The following is an 18,334-nucleotide window of genomic DNA, read 5'->3' as shown; positions in this document are numbered from 1 at the left end:
TCATCGAAGTACAGAATCGCTGTTTTCCTGTTGTCGGGGAAAAATTTAGATAAGAATTGTGTAGCATACAAGATTCTTTTAGCAGAACACTACGGAGCAAACTGATGGATGTTGTTGCCGGTTATCGACAATAGACAGAGGTTAACATTGCTCCAACATCTACGGCATCGCTCATGCTCCTGTGGAAGCCAGCAAGAACAAAAGAACTAGCATGAATGGAAGATAGGTGAACTATCTAAACGGTATTACAACTATTCCATTGTGTTTTGCAAGCCCCGTTAGCATCAAGTGCTTACATTTTCGCGTGAAGAAAGTGTGGAATTCCAGCTAACAGCTGCCACCATCAGACGGCTGTCAACTTTGTCAAGCACATCCCACAACAGCGTTGCGATGATTCCTGTTTAGACCTGTTGTATCTTGTTGCCGTTTAGCGAACATACAAGCGCGAGCAAAGAAGTGGTAGCGTAGTTTGTGCCAAGTGACCCCGTGAAAATTGTGCCAATTGCGAGAAGAAAGCAGGAACAGTACGCGGAAGTGGTATTTTCCATCTACTGACCACCGGCGTAAGGGCTATGAATCAACCATCTATCCGTCAATAAGGAGATTGATGTGGGAAGGGTTGTAAAATGGTCCCATGTTTCGAATGGAATACAACGCATCCGATATGATCGATAAAGCACGATCTTTAGTGGCAGTGACAGTAGAGTACACGAGACTGGGACTTCAAGTAGCAGCAGCATAGTTCGTGACCACGTACATGAGAGGAACACAGAAATAGCGACACGAGATAGAGCTGGAGGGACTCCATCAACAGGCGACAAACAAATCATCATGGGCAGTTGCTTAACATGTTTCCGGACCCCTCCAAATGCGAACGTGGCTACACCGGGTTGTCCTGCGACGAGTGCTGGCGGTGCCGGAGTAGCACACGATCCGGCGATGACGTACACAGAGATGGAACAGGTTGCACATGGTAAGTATCAACATCAGCTCCCGTGTCGACTTTGAGAAGCACCGTTTGACGATGACGAACTTTATCCTCACGCAGAAACAGACGATCTCCTTCCGGTGAGTCCCCTGGGCCACCATATGGGTCTATCAGAAAGGTGTAGTGGAGGAAGCTTTAAGAAGCCCGGCTCCGGCGGAATGTTGAACGGCAACATTAGCTGCTCGATGGTTGGCAGTGGTGGAGGACTGATCGGCGGCTCCGGTGGGGCCATCGGTGGAGGATTGACGGTCGAAAGCACGAACAACAACGGAATGGGCAGTAAGGAGTGGATCGGTGGAACAGTTGCCGCGAATCAAACGCTGCTTTCGGACAACGAACTGAACAAACTGTTCGAGAGCTACAAGGACGCGCAGGAGGACGCCATTCTGTCTGAGGGCATTGAGCGGCTGTGTGGCGATCTCGGCTACAAACCGGACGACTTTGCCATCCTAGTACTGGCCTGGCGCTTGGACGCAAGTCAGATGTGTCAGTTTACGAAGGCGGAATTCATTCAAGGATTGCAACGAATGAATGCGGCAAGCATCGAGGACATCCGCACGCGCTTACAGCAGATCGTCGAACGACTGCGGATGGATAGTACGGAGGACTTTAAAGCGCTGTACCGGTTTACTTTCCGCTTCGGGCTCGAGCCCGGCCACCGGATACTCTCGCTCGACATGGCCATCAGCCTGTGGCGGCTCGTGTTCACCGTGCACACGCCCGACATCCTGCAGCGCTGGCTGGACTTTCTGGAGCAGCATCAGAACATCCGGGGCGTCCCGAAGGATACCTGGAACATGTTTCTGAACTTTGTGGAAACCTGTGATATCGAGCACTACGACGACACCGAGGCGTGGCCTAGTCTGTTTGACGATTTCGTCGAGTACGAGCAGGAGCGCACCGGGCACCAGAAGACGAAGGACGACGACAGCGGCGGAGAACCACCGCCACCGTTAAGTCTCAACGAACACGATGGTTCATAGTATTCGAACGTTAAATAATTTCGCCGTTTACATCCACAACCACATACCGGTCGCCTGTTCTCATCTCTTCATCCTATCAACCCATCATGCACCATCTTCCCCTCATCGTTACCTGGTGTTTAGTACGCCAATGTTTATTTCGTTGCCAACAAAACTGCGCGCATTCGGTAAGCATGCAAACAACAATCTGCAATATCTGATTGGTAAAGGTGGACCTATCCTAACTATCTGTGCTAATGTGCTCCAGTGTTTCTTTTCTGGTAGAGGCAGGCCGTCCGTTTACTTCTTTCACACTTTTGGGATAATCAAGATTCATATTCGTTTTAACTATTATTTATTGCACTCTCATAAACCATTAACAAAGATCCGAAGAAATCGTGTCTGTGTTGATGAAGTAAATTCGTCGGCTTTTAAGAACGACATTATCCGTTCTTCCTTACTTTCCCAATAGTTATAGATGTCGGTTGTGTGTGAGGCATTTTTTTAAACATTGCTTTCTCAAAGTCGCATCTGAAGGCGAGTTTAGGTAAAGCTAGGAACAAAATTAAAACCGTAGAAGCGTTGTTGAGTCTCTTGCTGTTGATGTTTATGATGATATGAATCATACAACTTCGAGGTGCGAATCTTACAACCATATAAATTAGTAGAAATGATCGGACATTGTTTCGAAACGAGAAATGGCTGCATGTCTAAAGACAAAACCGAGGATAAACCACTACTAGAAGTGACTAGATCGAGTTTTAAGAGACACGTATTTATGAAGGAAACATGCAATGTAGGGCCTTTATCGAGACACACATGATTCATAGGTAAACTAGCGAATGAATCAATTGTTAGGACGCGTGACGAGTACTGAAAAAAAAAACAGATTAGCTAAATTTATGGCCAACAGTAAGCATAAAATAATTAAGAAAAAGAAAACACACAAACTGCGGCAAGTGAAGACAAGGAAATAGGGGCGTAATTGTATGTGATGGAAGCATATATAACAGTGCACGATCTTTCGATTTTTTAATTACTAAAACCCCTGGCGCGCGATAATGTATGAATTAAATGGAACCAGCAAAACGGTGGAAAGGTTGCCGAAAAAGTGCAATGTTTTCCCCCCGTGCTTATCGGAAACATTGCTGCGGATTCCACGGATCGATATCAAAACTTAGTGTAATTATTGCATTGACTAAAAACGGTTTTGAAATAAAGGTGATAAACCTGTATACCGTAATGCTGTGCGTAAATGGGTGAGAGTGGTGTATGTGTGTGGTGTGTTGTGTATGTCTATTGTTCTCTATGTTCTTACGTTTACTGTTTACTAAATGTTCAAAATTTGTTTATGCCGGTACATTCATTTTTGAACATTATTTCATACTTTGTTTGCATTTCTATTTCTTTATTTCCAAGCATATCTATTGGTTTAGTTTTTACTATTGCTTAATCAATACACCGCTAGCTAGAGGATTTCTTCTGGATTATTGTAATGTACTGTACCGTTGGTAAGTAGAGCAAACATTTATAAAATTAAATCATAGACTTAATTTACATACCTACATTTCCTACGCCTCGTGGCATCGGCTGTATTTAGATCATTTTGCATCGGAATGATCAGCAAGCCATGGGTTAATGAAGCAGAAGAAAAGTAAAAGAATTCTCTCGATACGAATTAAAAAAAACAGATTCATTGCCAGAGGAATAGGAATGAGCCGCCGTGAAGGCATGCGAAAAGGAAATGAGTCGCCAAACAGTTCGCTGCGGTATGTTCCGGTGCTGCGCGGTAAAATCCAATCAATGGATTTTCCGGACTTAAAAAATCCCTTACTCATTCTAGAGTTCTTAAATTTCCGGGCATGTGTTCGTTCTCTGTGGTGAAGGCATTGCTTTTCTTCGCAAAAAGAATTCGTTTTAGTCTGGCTCTGACGTTGGTTATAAGTTTGAACAAAACAACCAAGCGTTCTTTAAGCTTGGTGCGTGTTGTGTACAGTCCAAAATTTCCTACCATTCGGCAATCGGCCGGGCTGGGAAAAATTTTTGTTCCACGACTAATTGTGGGTCTAATTGGTCGGAAAATCGTGGCTTCCCAGGCCCCCGGGGTAGCGTCTGCATGTAATCTGGCTTTAACTAATGACCCATTAGCCCAACCGATAAGTGCTCAATGGATGGCATCCGTCGGTCGGTGTTTTGCGCGTGATAACTGTTGGTCGCACCACGGGCGTGGTGTCCCACAACTTCGGAAAAGACATCAAGATCAAATCAAAAATGGTTCTGTTACGTCAACACGAGAATAACATTGACGTCATTGATCAGCACACAAAGAAAAGAGCCGGGCGGGATCATTTCGCGGTTCACAGAATATGCAACTGATTTTATTCATTTCTTTACCTCGCCGACCGTGGTTTTGGCATGATTTGAAGGATTTGTTAAATATGCGCTCCGGACAATGGGCACCTCGTAGCCTTCGACAAACAAAATTTGACCCGAAAATGTTCTGATCATACTCCGCATTGGTCTCAGGTGAGTGAAAATTAGGCAATCCGGGGAATTTCCGGTGCGCCGGTTATTAGCCAACATGACAATCATTTTAAACAATCTCCGACAATAATTTATGATACGTCGCGAACAGAAGCGAGTTCGAATTTCATCACATTACGAGTGAGCGATGCGCTTCGTGATGCAAATGGATCTCTTGAAAGTGTGGCATTTTTTCTGTACCATGAACTTTATTCGTTAGGATGGTCTTGGATATTTTTCAATCTGTGCAACCCTACTTACGTAGCATTATTTTTTTTATTCATTCTTGAGACAATAATCGTTTTGAAGAAAAATGTGCACCAAAGAAACAAGCGGAACAAATACATCTTTCGTGAAGATGATCGGTGCGTAACCTGATACAGATTCTTAGTAGAATATAAATCATTCCAAGGCGTTAAGAATGGTTTGCTTACCCTAAGAAAAATCTAACGAATACTGCAGTTTGAATATCCATCGATCAATCGATCGACAGAGTCTCACCAACTAAAGGAGCTTAAATTTCCTGTCGCTAAAACTTGTTTTTAAAATGTGGTAGGGAATAAGAAGTGCATCTAAATACCCGCCAAGCGCCCCGGTTTATGACGCGGCAACTGCATCGAGCACCCTCGCCGACCCGGGAAATTATGCTCACCGGTCAATATCACAGCTTCCTACACACTCACACGCTCGCATAGTGTCCAACGGCTGGCATGGGTCTCCGAAGAAATGTTGACCGACGAAACGGCGGTCACACTGAACTCTCCCCCCTCTGCTGCGCATTGGGTTCTGCTGTTGTGTCGCTGTTCGCTGTTGCTCTCACACGCGCCGAATGCCCCCGGCCGGGACCGGTCGGTCTCCGGGTAGTGGTATCGGAAGATTTAACCGACCAAGGTGTCATTATGGTGTTCGCGCTGGACCAGAGCGCACGTACTCTGCACGCTCGTCCTCTCAACGGCTCGACTCTGGCAGGTTCGATTTCGTTTGAAAATCACAGTGCTTCGGTGTGTTGTGTGTGATCTCTGGTGTGCTTCTTTGGTGCATTGGTTCTAGCCTCATTCGAAATGGGAATACACGAAAAAGGCAACATCTGTCCCCGGGCCTAGCAGAAGAGTGGTACTCCTAGTGACAGTGCGTGTGTTCCTGCCTTCCGTGCCTTTCGCGCCGCGTGTGCGCCTGTGTTGTGCGTTCGGTTGTTGTAATCGTTGGGTTTGTTATGTGATCGATGAAATTCGCGCGATCAGCAGCCTCCAAACGGTCCGTTGTTCGAAAAGCGATACAACGCAAGGGCATTCGACGGCGGTGGCGGTGGCGGCGCCGAGAAGCAGATAAACGCACAGCGGAGGGGGAAGAAAGAAGGAACAAACAGAGTAGCGACGAAAAAAGCAAAAGTACAACCAAATCTACTCAACCCAGAGTCAGCGCCAGTGCGCCCGAAATTGCAACCGCTCGTTACTGGTAGGCCTTGTCGTCCCGAAGAAGTGAAGTGGAAAAATTGCTCTTCCCCGTAAGCTACCTCCTCTACCTTTTGTCGGTCTGGGGTCAGCAAACAAAGCGGTTGCAAATAATTTTAGGCTTCTCGCATCTATCGGGGTTTTCGGCAATAGTAGCTCCGAGTTGAGGCTTGGTTTTTTTTTGTTTTTTTCATTGCTTCTCCTCGACGGAAGATCCGGCTCACGTGCGAATCCGTATGTTCCGGTATTACTGCACCGCCACAGACCGCTTAGTGCGGTGGTGCGGTCCACGTGTGCGCGGGATTTGATAATAAATATTACGTAAAAAAAAGTACACCGTGCCGTGATGGCCCACGAGAGTGGTTCGTTCCGTACCAGCGAACAACTCGCGTGACCTGGGGCGTTGATTAGTGTGTGCGTGTTGATGCGTAGGATAGGAAGGCAAAGATATGAGGGGACAGGTCATCTGCCAGCAGCCTGGCTGGCAATTGGGATTTCGATTGATGCCTTTTGGGTGCTTCTTTCCAACTGCGTTAAGCTGGTAGTTAGCCCTGTCCAATCCTAGTAATCCATTTCTTTTGTGAATGATCACATCCGTCCGATCGATTGGCCACCAGGGAAGCATAAATGCTACCAGCTGCAGCTACTCCAGTGCCAATGCTAGGGACGCTTTTTGCCTTTCCTTTTCGTTGGCCCGATACAGATCGATAGACCGATCCGATTAATAGTACGGGGGAACTGAAGGAATTAAGTTTGTGTAAAATTTTCAGTTTTGCATTTCGCCACTATCATCGTGTAATCATCCCTACCTACCATCATCGACAGCAGCAATAATGGTGCTGAAGATACTGCGCGGTATCGTGTGTGTCGCAACGGTTTGTGTCGTGCTTAGCACGGTTGCCGTTGCGATCGGTCCGCGATTGGATACCGCAGATCAACCGGTGGCAAACAATGTCGTTAGTGCGAGCAAAAACACACAACCAAGTGACACGCAACAGCAACATCCCAGTGCGCACGAGGGAAACAACGGGACAGAGCCGGCCGCCGCGGAAGTGGTTCCGTGTGGAAATGCCACCGACGGTGGAGGAAGCGCTGAGGTGCAATCGAGGCGGCCCGTAGCGGCGGCGGCGGCGGCGGCGAGCAGTAAATTGAATAATGGTACATGCGTAAGTGCGTTCTGCGCCGCTACCGACGTGAACCCCGGCGATCGCGATGATGACGATGACAATGTGGATCATCGCAATAAGAGCGCCACGGGTCGCGCGGTCGACGTGATCAACGGCACCGCCCCTCTTGGGCAGCAACAGCAGCATCAGAAGCGCCCGATGCACCATCAGCTTCACCGGAATGTGCCGCGGCATCACCAGCATACTGCAGCGGGGGACATCGACGACGATCCGTTTGTCTACGGCAGCAAAAAGGTTGTTCTCAAGGCGGACGTCCTCCGGCACACTTCCGTCCTGTACGGTTTGCTCTCGATCGCCGACCGGGATGGCCTGTCCGAGCGGTGCTACCGTGAGCTGCAGCGCGTCTACGACGGCATCCAGCAGAAAGAAATCTGGGCGATGAAAGGTAGGTCTATTTCGTTCGAATCAACACGCTTCCTGGCACATAAACTAGAGCATTAATCTTTGGCTGTTGTTTATCCCAACCCCCGGGTGCCGATTTACGCAGCACAAACGCAAAGTCCTACGCAGCAGCATAAGAATGTGACTCACGCCCTTTTAAACACTCTCGCATGGGGTGGTTTTTGTGTAATACAAATAGGAGGAAACCCCGACTGACAAACTAAAAAAATCCACCTCAGATTTGGCACCCGCGAGCAAAAGCGGGTATGCCGTCGAACGTGTTCGAGGTCAGGACTTCATTAGAAGACCGTTTTCTCGTGAGGCGCCACCAAAGCGCGCTTAGTTTAGTAATCGCTGATGGAGGGAAAGATAAAACCAATCGAGAGCTTTTTTCAAGCTCATTTTTGGTTAAATGTGGCTACGCTTGTTTGTGGCACGCGTGGCTACGAAGTTCCATTGAGTCGGTTCTGTGACTTTATGGCGAGGCTATCAAAAACCATAAACGCCTTGTTATGTTGCGCGGTTTTTCCCCACCAAGCAGAGTGTTCTTGTTTTGAGATGAAATATACCAATCAAAACTCTTTGGGCAAGGCTGTGAAAAACCGAAAACTCATTCATTTTTGGCTTTTGTCCGTCGCCAAGGTCAAGCACGACCTCCGACCGCCAGTGTTTCCCCCGTATCGCTGAACTCCGGGTTAATAGTAGGTTGGGAGGACGGAACGAAACCATGTTATTGACCGCCTTAATTCGTTCCCTTTGTATTTGTGGCCGACCCAGGTGGTAATGGTGCGTGGAAACGGTTTACCGTTGTTTATATTTGGTTGATCGGCAAAATTAATAGATGATTTACTATTTCTTTCAAAGTGTAAACTGTGCGCTTGGTTTGCCTTTTTAAATGGACGCGTGTCAACCTTCGCGTGACTTCTTGCACCGTTTGCTAATTCACGCTGTTACTTCTCACGCCCAAATTGCATCAGAGTTGTCTGTAAACGGATGATAAAAAAAATCCGATTCTAAACAAACTTGTTTGTTAACGAAATTATGATGTTCAAAACCACCAAAGGAGGCGACGGCGAGAGGGGCAACCGGTAAAGCACAAACCAAACTCATGTCGTCTGGTGTCCCAACGGTTCCAAAGAGCGAGAGGCCCGCATCTTCACACCGTCGATTGCAACTCCAGGCTCGAATGAATGGCGCACTTTTCAGGGCCACCATCTCCAACGCGTTCGGGTACATGCAGCTAAAATGGAGGGCAACGAAAATGATTGGAATCACGGTTTGATTGTTTTTTCCATTAGCATATCAATCGAACGCAAGGGGAAAGGACACGGGTTTCGGCAATATCAATACCGAACGCGGAGGCCAACCATCGTTAGCGCGGAAAATAAAAAAACATAACTTTATACTTTATGGTCATTTACCCGACGATCGAACAGCCTATGAAAAACCTCCCGGATGCTGAGAGGTAACGTGTATGCGTGCGTGTATGTTGGCATATGCTCGAATTTGCCTGCTTCACCCCCTCCTTGATTATTGGCAATGTGGCTCAAGGTCGATAAGCTCCGGTCCGGAGATTTTGGGTTAATATTTGAGTGAAAATGCTGGCGGAAAGTACAACAAAAAACACACACACCTGACACGGACAAAAACCCAAACAAAACAAAACGATACAAAAAAAACATCCCCCAAACAAACTCAACAACTTCTTGTGGAACTTGTGGTTGGCCTCCTGCCCCATGATCACAAGGCTGTAACATATGACACTTTTCTAGCGGTCGTCCTTGGCGCAACACCAACGGAAATACCGATGGTTGTGTTGTGAGCAATCGTGATCGATTGTGAGCACTTTCGTACGTGCTTGAGTTGAGGTGCGTAAGGCAAGGGAAAAGAGCGATATGAATCTGCTAACCTTAACCTTTTGGGGCACGCGCCAAACGCAGATACACTCCATTCCCACTGTTGAGCAGATGTTGAGTCAACAGTTTAAGGGAATCCTGGGTTCGGAACAAATTCCACCCCGTTTGCGACCACATACCTCGGCGGCCGTATTTGGCGACCAAGAATTGCTGCAATTTATCACTCTCGGGCGAGATTGCATAACCGTGCAGAAGCAACCGCCACACTTCCTTCCAGCTGGCAAACGTGACCGTGCCGGGTGTCTCGGTCTTGCCATTAGGTTGTGTAGGGTTGGTGATGTATCGGTGTTGTCCGAGTTGAACGGGACAACTTCCATCACAGGACAGGTTTTCTCTTCAGGCCGTGCGTGTCGTCGTCGTCAGCGGTGCTCGGGCCGTCGGATCGTCGGTCACTTGCTTTATGTAATCAACTTGAACTTCTACTGCATTGGCGCAGGCGCGTGTGTTGGAGGCCACCGGCAGCATAAATCGCGGAGGAAGTTTCTCTCGCCCGGCGCCGCGGAGGAAAAAGATGAGCACCCATTTTTCGTCCCCATCAACAACAACACATCTTCGGCCACGGATTCGGATGTCCCAAACGAAAGGGAAAATGAGAAGAGAAAAAAAATGCAAATACACGCGACACGACACGGTGTGCGATAATCACAGGTCGGGCCAGAAATAGGTCACACCAATGGAAGCCCGCATGCGTGTGTGTCCGTGTGTTGTGACGGGCATGTTGTGGTTGTTTTATTTTTAATACTACTTATGCTGCCTAATTTATCGACTTGAAGGCGACGCGAACCGCACCTCCGTCGGTTTTTCGGCAAGCAACAAAAGATACATTTTTTTTTCGGAGATGAAAATGACGCTGGATGAGCTTATGTTACGCCGTGGGTTGTTTGCTACTTTTACCCTTACGGTCTTGTCTTCGGTTTTCGGTTCGAAGTTTCGAATAGGTGTCTGTCTTCATGTTGCCGGTGTGCCATCCTATGGTTATTAAGGCTGGCGCGCGTAGCTAACGTCCAATGTCTGTACCATTAGCAAACGAAGCTTCTGCTGTTCGGTGAAAATTACTTTCATTTTTCACACTATCTCCCCTGGCTTCGTAATAAGTGGATGGGTCATTTTGGAAAATCAATAGGCCAAACAGAGCGAGTTCGTCTCAAAAACCGGCTGTGCAAGTAATAATACCTCATGATACGAGATAAAGCCTGGCCGTATCTCTAAAAACATGATGTTTCCGTTTAGATAGTATCGATTCGTAAATTTTAATTTACGAATTTGATTTTTTCTCAATCTGCAGAACTACATTTCAAAGGCAAAACCATGAGTGTGAGTCATGATTTCTCACGGGGCTCATTTTATTTTCATTTATGCGCATTTGAAATGATCTCTTCTCAAGAATCCCCGGAAAGGATGAATGTTTAGACCCATGAAACCAAAAAAGATTCGTAACCGATCAGGGACGGATGTGAGTCGAACGACGATCAAAGTAACCTTCTTTGTGCATTGGTTGCGCTTTACAAAATGATGCAGTGTCATCGGAACTGACACGCTTCAGCCAACTGAATATTGTCGACATGTTAATTGTACTTTTAGGTTGTTAGAGGCTGTACGTCAACTCAACAGCAGACAGGCGGCCGGAAAAGGGAAGGTCGGAAGAGTTGTTTAATTCTTCCTTCATTTTCGAATGAATGTGTTCCGTTGATCTGCAGCCGGTTGTAAGACTGGTAAAAGTTCATCAAACGTTGTCCAAAAACCCTAAACCTTAAAGCATTGTCGCATCGAATGTCTCGTCAAATGCCTTGCGGGTATCGCGCTTGGGCTCGCGGTCGTAGTGGACTTCGAACGTAGGATTTCGTGAAATCGATGTGTGAAATCATAAACATGCAATGAGACAATCGTTTCCTGTTGTTCGTTTGGAGGAATTAGAATGGTTTAGTTTTTATTCAAAAACAGGTTCTTACCAGACAGTCCATTTTGGGAAAACCATAGCTTTTTTTTCTCTAAATAATGCTTCCTGAAATATGGGATTTTGTTAAACCTTATCAAATAACCAATTGGTCTTAAGAAAAATTGTAAAAAAAAGTAGATAGCTTGTGCGTTCTATTTCCTGTACCATACGCACGTGTTCCACAAAGCAGTCAAACGCCCTTCCAAAAAGGGCCTCTGGCTTGAGTACAGGCTCGGTCAGTGGTGCTCGCTTGTGTGCGTATTTGTGTGTCGTTAGAAAAGTAACGGTTTCTTCGATGAACTTGATCACAATGACCTCTTCTGGAATTCGGCATTCCCCTCCCCGGTTTGGGTTAGATGCACTGTAACACATAGCGTAACCTGGCGTCTTTTCGAAAGAGACCGACCTTTGTCTACGGCCCGGAGTTGGCATTAGCCGTCGAGAACAACCCCACCGGTTTTAGATAAGAAAATAGAAAGTGACCGAAAACCGGGTTCATTCTGGCACGGGAGGGTCTCTCGTAAGCAAAAAGCTCTGTTTCGGCGGTTTCTTCGCTTGCGGTCCCGTTGAAGTCGTTTGTTTTGATTTCGTAAAGTGACGCGAGTATGAACTAGCGCCAAGGTGTGATAAAGGAACCGGAGTCGAGGGAAATGACAAGGATGCTGATAATAAGAGAACGCGAAACAAAACCAGATGTGTATCTTGGGGCAAAAGCAAAAGTGCAAAACATAACTGGAAGGCTTCATTCATGTCACGTATCGAAACGAGATCGAAACGTACGCCGTTTTTTTCAAGAGTCCAAAAAAGCTCTCCTGCTGGAGACCGGTTTAGACCTCCGGTGCTGATTTTTTCGTCTTTAAGAGGCTTTAATGTTTGCGCCAATCTTTGTTCTGTTTGTTCTTCAAGCAAGGAAAAGAGCTCTAAAATGCAAATTTGAGTCTTATTCTACCAAAATGGTAAATCCAACAACTGGTTCTAATTGGTTTTCTGGTATTTGTCACGGTTCAACAACCGTCAATATCGGTTTGTATTTAGTCTGCACAGAAAACTTCTTTGACAATATTTTTACTTGAGGTCTACCTTTAAACCAGAACGGATTTTACACTTCCCTTTTGATCGGTAAAGGTCGACCAGTTTTTTTTTTCTACTAAAATATCAACCAGAACATTTGGTTTTTACATCCTCGAAGTAACAAGAAAGACCGGAATGACTTACCATTGAATTCGACATACGTCCAGTTCTGGTTTGCTAAAAAAAATCAATGCAAACGACATTATGTTTTATGATTCCTTCTACAAACAGTCATGATCATTGTAACATCAGATTTTAATACAGGATCTATAAAACCATATTCCGAAATAGCTACAAGACCGTCTAGATGGACCGCGTCTGTTGTTTGAAAGTACCGGAGAAACCGGTATATTTTCCCATTTGTATTTCATTGCGTAGTTTGCAAATGTGAGTTTATTCATTCGCCTCTTTTCATTCCATACTCGTTCGCAAACCCTTGGGTATTTACAATATTTTATTTTCTTCACTTCGGACACCTTTATTTATCCATTTATTTAGACGCAAGAAAGGATTCCAATGTGTCCTTCTTCATTACTTCATCTTGCGAACAACCTTGAGCATTGCTACTAATGTATATTCGTTCTGTGTCTTTCCCAAGTGCTGGATTCTTCGGGTAGCCAAGAGTCGGGGTTCATGTGGGGACACAACCACTGGATCGGCTCCGAGAAGGGCTGCGAGGCGACTCAATCGCCCCTTTCGATCACGCTGTCCGATCGCTACCGGCGCAACATGAAACCGAACCTGGTGTCCGCTCTGGCCCCGTTCGAGCTGGACTACCGGATCGTGTTTGCCAAGCACCAGTCGGCCTGGCAGGTGGAAGTTAAATTCCAGAGTGAGGTAAGAAACACGATAGATTAAACGGCGCGAAAAACTTCCGAATTTACAACCCATGGCTATGCTTCGTCCCAGAACATTCTTCACATTGGCGTGTGCATCCCACGGTCGTGCTCAAACGACGAACTGCACAACCTGACGGCACGCTACTTCGACGAGAACGTCGTCTTGGCGCAAGACATCTACGAGTTCAAACCGAACGTGCTGCACGTGAAAAATACCACGCTCGACCGTGCCTTCTGGACGAAACCGAGCGTGTTCATCATCGGGTAAGCTGGCTTAGGCTTAGACAAAATGTACAGACATTGAAAGAGGATTGAGCGAGAGGGAGTGAGAGAGAGCGAAAGAGAGAGCGACGAGAAGAAAAAGAAGTAGCGATTGAGACATCGGACGGGCGGACCCTTATTTGTAACCCTTATTAGTAAGATTTTTTCGTTTACCGCTATGTTGCATTTCATCACGTTGAGAGTATTGACTGACTCCGGTGCTGAATCGGGTGCTAATGGCCTTCGGTCAGGGGATGCTGTAGTGGCAGTGTGCGCTACAAAAAGTTCATTCAACCCGCGTCGCCTTTGAGATGCATGTGGAAAATGATGATCACGTTGAACTGATCGTCCGTTTCGTGTTTCATTTTCAAACCCGCCAATATAAAGGATCTCACTGACCTTCACGCTGCTGATGGTGTATCTGGCGCACAGTAGAGAGCAACGTTCGATCGAGGGAAAGAGTCACCGGCGGGCTGATGAAAGCCGCGCAACCACCGAAGGCAGTAACACTGCACCGCCGATGCCATCCTCCGGCGACGAGGACAGTACCTTCACCGACAAAGTGATCGACAGTTTCAACCTGCGCAAAAATCTGGCCACCATTTTCCGCACCGACACCGGACCCCAGTCGCTGCCGGTCATCTGTGGCATGAAGTACGTACCCCGTGCGCCGTGAAATGTATGTTTAATAGACGCGTGCCGCTTACTGATTGCTTTACTCTCACTTTCTTACATTGGCGGATAAAAAAAGGTCGGTCTGTTGCTTCCTCATCCTGTGCTTCCACATGCAGTGGTACACCTTCTACACGGTGCACAATCCCTCGGTAATGCTGCACTACGCCGAGCAGATCCGATTTCAGCTGGTCAGCAATGCGCCCCTGCTGGTGGACGTCTTCTTCGCCATCAGCGGCTTTCTGCTCAGCTACAACTTCATCCGCAACCGGTCCAAAGTGCAGGAGGTCAAGGCGAATAGTGTCTGGGAAAATGGCAAGCTGTACGGCAAGATGCTCCTTCATCGCTACCTCCGGTAAGTAGGTGCCTACGACCCATTCGGTTCGGGTAATCGGTTTTTCCCTTTCCCATTAACTCTCCCCCCTCCTCCCTCCCTATTGCAGCCTCTCGCCCATGTACCTTTTTGTGACGGTGCTCGGCGAGCTGACGCACAGCTACATCGTGGAGACGTCCAAGTTTTGGGTGCACGAACGCTCCGACCTGGGCTGCCAGCGGTACTGGTGGCGCAATCTGTTCTACATCCAAAACCTCTACCCGGTCGACGACTTTTGTCTCACCTGGACGTGGTCGCTCGCTTGCGAGATGCAGTATTACATGCTCTTCACCGCGCTGCTGTTCGTCTACGCCAAGTACGTACCATTGTGCCGCTGCGATCGCTGTGGCGTTCAATTCTCAATAATCACTAATCTCTGGTGTGTGTGATCCATCATTGTCCTGTAGGAGCTCAAGGTTTGGTAAGCAGGTGTTTGGTGCGTTCGCGATCGGTACTCTGTTGCTGAACGTTGCGCTGACGCTGAACCTCCGCTTTATTCCATCGTATGACGTGCTGTACAACACCGGCGATGCCCTCTACACTGCGCCCTGGTCACGAGTGTCTCCGTACGTCGTTGGGATCTACTTCGGATGGTTGATGGCGTCCAGCCGCGACAAGTTCAATATCTCACAGGTAAGTTACGCTTCGCGCCTCGACATATCAGATCTTTAAAAAAAAATGTTACAATATAACATTCATAATTTTCCTCCCTCTCTTTCTCACCCTTTTTTATTTCCACCCGCAGAATCAATATCGATGGTACTGGCTGTTGGCATGTTTCTGCGTGATCTTCAGCATGCACTCGACGATCAAGCGTAACTTCCCGTTCCCAATTGCGTCGATCGTAATGGTGGCCGTGCGGTGGCTTATCTCTTGGGCTGCTTGTTGGGTGATCCTTGCCACTGGATTCGGCTACTCAAGTGAGGCTCGATATGATTGGAATATTTTCCTTTCCTCATTTTCCAGCTAACGATACGACCCATTTTCCCAGATATCGTCACTCGGCTGCTGTCGACAAAGTTTTTCGTGCACATCAACAAACTCACGTACGGAATATATCTGCTCAATCCTCTGATAATCATCGTCACGTTCGGTGTGTCCGATTCGAGCGTCCACGCGGACCCAATACCGGCGGTAAGGGGTGCCTCCCCAAAGCTTCATGCTCAAAACTCGCAACTGATTGCATCAACATTATGTTTCCGCAGATCGTGATGGCACTTGGAGTAACGCTCCTCTCCTACCTGGCAGCGATCCTGTTCTCAGCCTTCTTCGAAATACCTTACTGCAGAATTTCTAGCGAAATTTTGAAGCTCAACCGTAAAATCCCCGCGACGGTCACTGACCTACGATCGACGCCGGTGGCGAAAGGGGATGGAATCTCTCCGCAACCACCACCTGCAGCGGCCGCATTCTCCCCAGTGACTGATGTGGATCGGAAAACCAAGTGAGCGGCATCTACCTTCACACATCTTAATTTTGCCACCTTATTTTCGCTCTGGGATTCAGATTGGATTGTTCGAGGGAGGAAGCTGCCTCGATTCTCGATTGGTTCACCTCCTCCCCCTCGATGCCAGTCTGTTTAGTTGTTAAGAGTGCATGTGATATCTTCTTCTACTTCTTCTGCACGATCGGTGCAGAAAAGGGTATATGGGTTGGAAAACGACGGGTCTCTTTTGGCGTCTTTTTCCAGGGAGGTTTCGCGAGCTGCGGCAAGCTATTGTGTGCTTGCTGGTCACTACTACTACTATTACTACTACTACTAGAATTTGGATAGCTATTTATTAATTTAGTCTGTAAGGAGCAGACATGCGAGCGATGGACAAAGGACTTTACAATAAATGACTTTACCACCAAATACACCAGCAGAGCCCGTCCATCCCGGTGTGAGGTAATTTCGCTAGGCGGTTGCACCAGCTGTCACAAAAGGAAGGCGAGAAAAAAGATAATATCACGCACGAGAAGTAAGATGTGAATAACCCATGATGACATTTTACCTTCCCCTTTTTTTCGTTTAAGGACTCCGATGGGCTTTGGCATATGGCATGATGACGTACGCTTATGTACTTACTATACGCCCGTACTTTTAACCCGCGCCTACTGTGGAAGAAAAACCTGGACGCACGCTTCAAACCCCGCCTAAACCTACCCTCTTCCGGCGTAAGGTTCGCAGTTGGCGGTGACGAAAACTGGATAAATAAGTAAAACGACCCCACTGGATCAAGGTTGCGTGCTTGCGGATCGCGATCGCCCTGTGGCAACCCGCGACCGCTCCAGCCGCGTGCACTCTTGCGAACCCCACTCGTCGGCTCGCCGGCCTCATCGTAATCTGTGCGTCTTGTATAATGTGTGCCTGTTCGCGGCGAAGCAGGACAAGATGGATGAAAGTGAAACTGGTGTGTGTATATGTAATCGCGAAACCTACGGTAGAGTGATCTTTTTTCGGTTTTGCTTTCTGCGTGGATGACGATCACGCTGTTGGACGCGGTGTTGAGGTCGGTTACGTGCCTGGGAGGCTGTTGGGAGGAAAACCGAAACTAAAAGCACACGAAAAAATAAACGTGCGAGCGTGGTTGTGATGTACTAGTGCCAGGAGTGGTGACCAACCGACCGAGTGGTCCACTGGCATCGAATCCTTCCCACCCTCGCCGCTACCCCTTTGGGTGTCTTTTTTGCGGTCAATGGTTAATGCAGACATCGGTTGCACTGGCCCCGCGGGGCCTTCTCCAGGGAGCCGGAGCAGGTCTAACGGGTTTTTCCTGGGCATGACGGCGCTGATTTTTGGGGCTCGCGGTTGACTAACGTGGGGATGAAGTTGTGTGCGTGTGTGTGTGTGTTTTATACATTTTGGAATATCTTTCAATGGGATCAACAAGCTGCTGCTTGCTCGGTCCCTCGGAACAGGACCAAGCATCTGCATATGCTGTTGATTTTTCTCGCTGTCCGGCGATCGGCTGAAAGACCGCGCCCCCAAACCCTTTCCGACCTGACCGGCTGGTGCGGTTGGCATCATTGTTTGCCAAACGTTTGCGTCTTTTTGTGCTCATGCCATTTTACTGCGCTAAAAAAACAAACAGAAATGCGAACCACACGACCTGCCTGCTCGGTGCTTTTAGTGATCAATCCTTCGCTCATCGTGACACTCTCATCACTGTGTATGTGCATGCGTATCGGAATTGCCGTGTACGAGTTTGGCCGCAAAAGGTCGGTTTCTATTTTCGCAGGGAGTTGCCGGAGCGGTTGTGCGGGGCCTCCCGGGATTGAGTAACCGGCACACTATTTGGCCGCCCGTACGTCTGCTTGCATCTCACCGACTACCTCTATTGGTTTTTATTATTATTTTTTTTTTTTGAGCTTAAGGAAACAAAAGAACCAGCAATTGCACTTTTGGACAAAGTCGCGAAGTTGCAACATATTTTGCGGACGGGAAAGCACAGAAGAACGCAATCAAATGTGCTTTTTATTTAATTTTAGGTAGAACTTTTTGAAAGACCCACTTTTGACAAACAGTTACATTATCGATACCGATAATAAGAATAATTACAAGAGATGCCCAGTTCTTAATAACAATGTTTGACCAAACGAATGTTTAGCGACATTTTTAAACTGAGATATTCGTCAGTTTACTTAAAAGTGTCATGAAGAAAAAAGGATAAATTTTCCTTTGCTTTCTATTCACGTTATTTGTTATTAACATTGCGCCATACGCTATTCTATGCGACCCAATTCTCGACCTTTCGGTGGCACGAAAATTGGATTCTCACTTAGTATCCACAA

At 47.3% G+C, this 18,334-nt stretch overlaps 2 protein-coding genes across 3 annotated transcripts; both read left to right on the top strand.

Moving 5' to 3' along the window:
- The first annotated feature begins 17 nt into the window (after positions 1-17).
- On the top strand, positions 18-3,185 carry LOC131263456 (DCN1-like protein 3). The gene is made up of 2 exons (XM_058265657.1): positions 18-973; positions 1,049-3,185. The coding sequence occupies exons 1-2, from the start codon at positions 832-834 to the stop codon at positions 1,969-1,971; spliced, it is 1,065 nt and encodes a 354-aa protein (XP_058121640.1). The 5' UTR covers positions 18-831; the 3' UTR covers positions 1,972-3,185.
- Positions 2,023-16,083, top strand: LOC131263455 (O-acyltransferase like protein-like). 2 transcript variants are annotated; one of them, XM_058265655.1, is made up of 12 exons: positions 2,023-2,138; positions 3,370-3,461; positions 6,750-7,496; positions 13,014-13,252; positions 13,325-13,518; positions 13,903-14,169; positions 14,267-14,542; positions 14,631-14,876; positions 14,968-15,193; positions 15,306-15,480; positions 15,552-15,694; positions 15,766-16,083. In XM_058265655.1, the coding sequence occupies exons 2-12, from the start codon at positions 3,446-3,448 to the stop codon at positions 16,006-16,008; spliced, it is 2,772 nt and encodes a 923-aa protein (XP_058121638.1). In that variant the 5' UTR covers positions 2,023-2,138; positions 3,370-3,445; the 3' UTR covers positions 16,009-16,083. The 2 variants fall into 2 exon arrangements, with proteins under 2 accessions (XP_058121638.1, XP_058121639.1); XM_058265656.1 differs by having other exon boundaries at positions 6,695-7,496.
- The last annotated feature ends 2,251 nt before the right edge of the window (positions 16,084-18,334 follow it).

The sequence above is a fragment of the Anopheles coustani genome, chromosome 2, assembly GCF_943734705.1.
Source record: "Anopheles coustani chromosome 2, idAnoCousDA_361_x.2, whole genome shotgun sequence".
Lineage (NCBI taxonomy): Eukaryota > Metazoa > Arthropoda > Insecta > Diptera > Culicidae > Anopheles > Anopheles coustani.
The sequence above is the reverse complement of the archived record's forward strand: the minus strand, read 5'-3'. Positions and strand labels throughout refer to the sequence as shown.